Source organism: Ananas comosus, linkage group 24 (assembly GCF_001540865.1).
Source record: "Ananas comosus cultivar F153 linkage group 24, ASM154086v1, whole genome shotgun sequence".
NCBI classification, from domain to species: domain Eukaryota; kingdom Viridiplantae; phylum Streptophyta; class Magnoliopsida; order Poales; family Bromeliaceae; genus Ananas; species Ananas comosus.
Window position 1 is genome coordinate 2,132,256 of NC_033644.1, and position 5,216 is coordinate 2,137,471.

At 46.2% G+C, this 5,216-nt stretch overlaps 1 protein-coding gene across 1 annotated transcript in view; it reads right to left on the reverse strand.

The window, feature by feature from the left end:
* Positions 2,091-5,216, reverse strand: part of LOC109728514 (uncharacterized PE-PGRS family protein PE_PGRS3-like) — a 7,464-nt gene continuing 4,338 nt past the window's right edge. Inside the window, exon 2 of the mRNA XM_020258929.1 lies at positions 2,091-2,664. Within this exon, the coding sequence (XP_020114518.1) occupies positions 2,091-2,664 (574 nt within the window). The remainder of the gene's footprint in view (positions 2,665-5,216) is intronic.

Sequence of the window (5,216 nt, forward strand, 5' to 3'; positions counted from 1 at the left end):
TATGAAATTTATTTTCTACATATTTCAAATACTGTAGATCAAGTCTAATGTGGCCAATTATTAATTTGATCATTTCAGCATCAAAAACAACTTGATAACACGGAGATCTCCGTGCTTATAAGAGCACACAAGCCACTCTCTCTCTCTCTCTCTCTCTCTCTCTGTGGTATACTAACGGTAGTATGGAGGCCTCCGTGCTACCATGTTGTTTCTAATGATGCGGCTTCCAAATCGACAATCGGTTCTATTAGACTTGATCTAAACTATTGAAAGTATTTGAAAACTAAATTTCATAATTTTTCGGCATTATTTACCTATCAAACGAATAGTATAAAAATGAACGGCTGAAAATAAAAATCTCATAAAAAATGACGATAAAATACTTGAATTTAAGATCAGAAGTACTGATCTTACGCTAAATAGTGAAAAAAAATTTCTATAAAAATTTTATCAGATTTGGATTCTTTCATACCATTAAATTTACAAATACATCACATCTACTATTAACATTATCAATTTTGAAACCTTTTGATCACTAGTCAACTAATAGCGAAAAATTATGAAATTTAGTTTCCAAATACTTCTAATAGTGTAGATAAGTCTAACAGAGCCGACCGTCGACTTGGATGCCACATCATTGAAAACAACTTAGTAGCACGGAAGCCTCCGTGCTACTGATAGTATACCAGTCTAACTCTCTCTCTCTCTCTCTCTCTCTTTATATATATATATATATAAAAGAGAAGATTATATATTACATATATGATTGTATATGTATGTATATGATACACTGTATATCATACTTATAATATATATACATATATATATATATATGTACTACTATATATATATGTACATAATGTATATACATATATATAAAATCATATATATACATACTAATGTATTATACATAATATGACTATTATATATATATATAACATATATGTATATTATGATTTCACCGTATAATATATATATACTAATTACATATAATATATATATATGTATAATATATAGATATATACTATATACATATATATCTTATTATATTACTAATTATGTTCTATAACACTATATAACTATTATTGAATATACTATATCTATATTCACCATACATATATATGAGTAGGGGTTACTATACTATTATGAGTATTGGCTCTTCGTACTCATAAAGTTATTTTTTGTAAGGACTGAGATTTTTTACAGTGAAATAAACTCTCCTGTTGACGATATTATGTGTGTATTAATTACAATAAGCACTCGTCAAGTTTCAGAAGAAAATGAGCTAAACGGAGAACGTTAACGGATTAGTAGTTTTCACTAATGATAAGTAACTCGGTTTTCCGAAGAGGCCACGGAAGTAGAGTTGGCTTCGGTGCGTATCGACTCCAGTTCCTAGTGGTCCAATAGCTCGTTTCGACCTTCAGCTGTTCCTGGAACTAATGCGCTGACGATTTTGAATTTTGACGCACGGGATTCGAGAAAATCAAAAAATACATGTTTTATATGCTAATTTTTGTGGTTTCTTTCAATTGGAACGAAAAGCGTTGGATTTTTGTCGTGAATCCGTGCGATGTCGAAGACGAAACAATGTAGCTTGTTGTCTCACGAGGTACTGATCGTACGGTGCGAATCCGTTCGCAAAATCTGACGGACGGATCTGCTGATATGCGCGTTGTTCGAGGAGAGCTCTCGTGGGAATAACGGTATTTCGTTGCAAAGTGCGCGCAATACTTTTATGTACCGTATTTAACGTGAGATCGCACTGGAGGGGTATTCTCGTATGTTTACACGCAGCTGTAAGGGACTTAGTACCAAATACGGAGTTGAGGGGCTTTTCCAGCAATTTGGAGGCTAAGTTATACAAAGAGTATCTAGGGATTTGCAATGGAAACCCTAAACCCTAAGCCTCCCTGTGCACCAGCCGCCTAGGAGGCTCCCGCCCACGCCGTGCTTGGCACCCCCGCGGCCGGCAAGCACGGCCGCGTCGCGGAAAAAGTTTTTCCCAAGATCAACCTTTCCTCCTCTCCCTCCACTCTTTGCCGGAGGTTGTACCCAGCACCAACCACTGAAGCCGGCCAGGCCTTGAGTTAGGTGAGCCCCGACCCAGGCACCCGGCACCTTGTCACCGCCGCGCCCCACCGTCGCCGTGCGCCGCCGGAGCCGCCGTAGCCGCCTGCGGCCCAGGACACCACCAGGCCGAAGCTGGTGGCTCGGTGTTGTGGTGCCCTGGCGCGCAGCTTTCCCGACGGCGGGGAGGCTCCGCCGACCGTTGTCCGGGACCACCGAACCGACCCCTGGCCACCCTTGAGCGCCGCCCGGCCGCTGCAGGTGCCCCCTGCCGGCCTTGCTTGTGTATCGGCGCGAGGCGCGGGCCGCCTTCGCAGCTCCGAGCATCGCCTGCCGCCCGCCGACGCAAGCTCGGCCACCACCTCGACCCCCGCCATCGTCCCCGACCGGCCGGACCAGCCCGACCCGCCATGCTGTCCGCCTCCCGCCCGCGGCGACTGATGGAAGGCACCAAACCGGATGGCGTCGGCGGCTCCGTACGCGCCGCCGCACCTCCCCGGCCGCTGAGCGCGCCTGTCGTCGGAGTTCCCCGGACCCGCCAACCTGTGCACCCCTCCGGCCGGATCGCCCTGCCGAATAACGCCGGCGGCCCCCCTAAGCTCCCCCCCTCACTGTGAGTGTCCATTTACCGCATTCCAGCACTGTTTCCCACTCTCCGGTAACGTTTTTCGGCAATCCGAAATGGTCTTTTTTGACCTCGGGAAGTGAGCACGATGATTCTTAGGTCTGCTGAACATCGTGCTCCTTCCGTTGGCCCTGAGAATGCCTTGGTTCGCCGGGTAACGCGCGATCTTCCTAGCGGTGCGGCTGCTTCCGGCTGACCTTCGCGTCGCTTGTCGCCACGCAGTCGCCCGAATGTGCTCCGAATGGTGAGCACGGTCTCCGGCGACGCTTGAAACCTATCAGCGGGTGCGACGGTTGACTCCAGCGAGCCTCGTCATCGCAAGAATCGGTCCATTAAAACTGTCGGAAATCGCATAAAATGATAGATTTTAGGGTTCAAACGATGTGCGTTTTCTTGCATATAACATCGACTCGGTCGCCTGTGAACAGGCGTGTAAACCTGAGGGAACCTCTGGACTGGATTGTCCAAGGCGCTAAGACCGTTGCGAAGATCGAAAATGCTTTTCCGGTGGCGTTTTTCGGCGAATATCCGCCGACGGAACGCGGGTTTCGGTTCGGAATTATTCCGACGGTGCCTTCGTGAACTTTTGCGTAAGTCGCTGAGGCCTTGTTGGCTGGTCAATTGCGTCATTTCGAGAGTTCGGAAATGAACGGGTGAGCGACGGTGGGGTTCCGGTGTCAGAATTACGAAACACGTTCCGGGGAACCCGAATCGAACGATTATCCGAACGATAATTGCTTCAAACAGAGGAGTGTGTTCGCTGCCATGATGCATGATTATTTATGTTTAGTGGCAGCAGGTGACTCGTAGCTAGAGTCGGTATTTCCGGAGACAGTTCGTGCTCCGGCGGATGCCGTGCGATTTACGGGACTTCCAGGCGTATTACGGCGATCGGTTTGGGAAACCGCGATCTCCATGGGTTTTGCTTGTAGGTTGTGGATTTTAGTGGTTATTAGCTTGTGGGTGTAGACACTAACCCGGTGACTTCCATTAGGTCCGGTTGACGTCCTTTTTGCAGGTCAGACGACAGGCGCAGCATTTGTACAGGTGGGTACTTCGATCCGCGTCGTACTTAGTGGTGCACGCTCGTGATGGTTTCCGTACTCTGTCTCCGTTTATTATCGGCATTTATATATTATATCATTGATATATATGTTTGGAGCTTGCATCCCCGTTGCTTTCTATTACTCTACTCAATATTTCTATGCTCTAGTATCATGTGTAGGAGTAGAGTAGTTTATCCATCATGTGATGTCGTGATCCTGATTGGTCGGTTCTCGTACCTTGTTCCGGTGACTGATTTGGTCGGTTTCTGCGTACTTCGTTCGCGTGACCTAGTTGATCGGGCATGTTTATCTTTATATCTGTTGACCTGGTTGTCGGTTGTTGCATTACGTAATTGGTTTGGTCCTGTTTCTTGACTTCCTGTTGTTCGATGACGCTTGAGGTCGGTGTACCCTGAGGGATAGGATTGTCGGCTGGTTGCTAGGTAGTTCTGGAACTATATCGATACACTTTTCACTGTGCCTTCGGTCGTCTTATGCGTTGTACTTTTAGTTGACTATCGAGCAGTATCTGCATATTACTTATTTACTCTGCCTGGGTTGTTCTTATTGTGTATCCTGTATACGGGGAGTAAGATGGCATTCGTACTATACTATAACTGTGACCATGGTTGGCGTTCTCCTGTTTGCTCGGTGCCGTGTTGGTACGTTCTTGGTTTCCTTATCATTTACCTCCTCTCGGTCGGATTCACGTTTGCTTGCAATTGAGTAGACATACAAGGCGCTTCGTCGAGGCAGTGATTGTCGGCTGATTGCCGAGTTGGCTATTGTCATATCCGCATTGATCGCCACAGCTCGATGTGCATTTCATCGTACACCAGCGGTTGATCCCCCGCAGGAGGGTGTTCTTTTCCGGAAAAGTGGTCGTACATCCGACCCGTGAGCCCAGCGGTGTTCTCTTTGTGCTAGGGTTACCATGCAGGTGTGAGCAGATAGTGGCTTTTGCCTGAGGTCCTTTGACCGACACGGCGTTTAGATTGGTACTTTGGGACCTTCTCGTCCGTTGACGCATTATAGCTATAGTAGCGGTTGTTGGCATATGTACTTCTAGTTCTTTCTTTACAGTTGTTCTTGCTACTATAGTATTGATATCCTTGTCATGCTTGCAGTTGTACATACAGTAGCGGTAGTGTTGTTTTCATATATATATAATCGCATTCGTTCATTATCGTTGCTACAACATTTTACTTACCCATGCTGTTTTATCTCTTCCTGATCCGGTGAGTAACTCCTCGCCTTCCTTCGGCTTGCGGTACCCACTGGGAGGGAGACATGTTTACATGTTCTCACTCCCCAACATTTTTTCAGTATCGCGGGCGATGAGTAGTGGGACGAGACGTGAGGTATGCGTGTAGCGGTCGATAGAGCTTTCGACCCAGGTTAATTCGGTTTACTTTCTTATCCTCTTATTTTTGGGCTGATGAATGTTTAGTTGGTTTATGTGGTTCAGTGTTCAT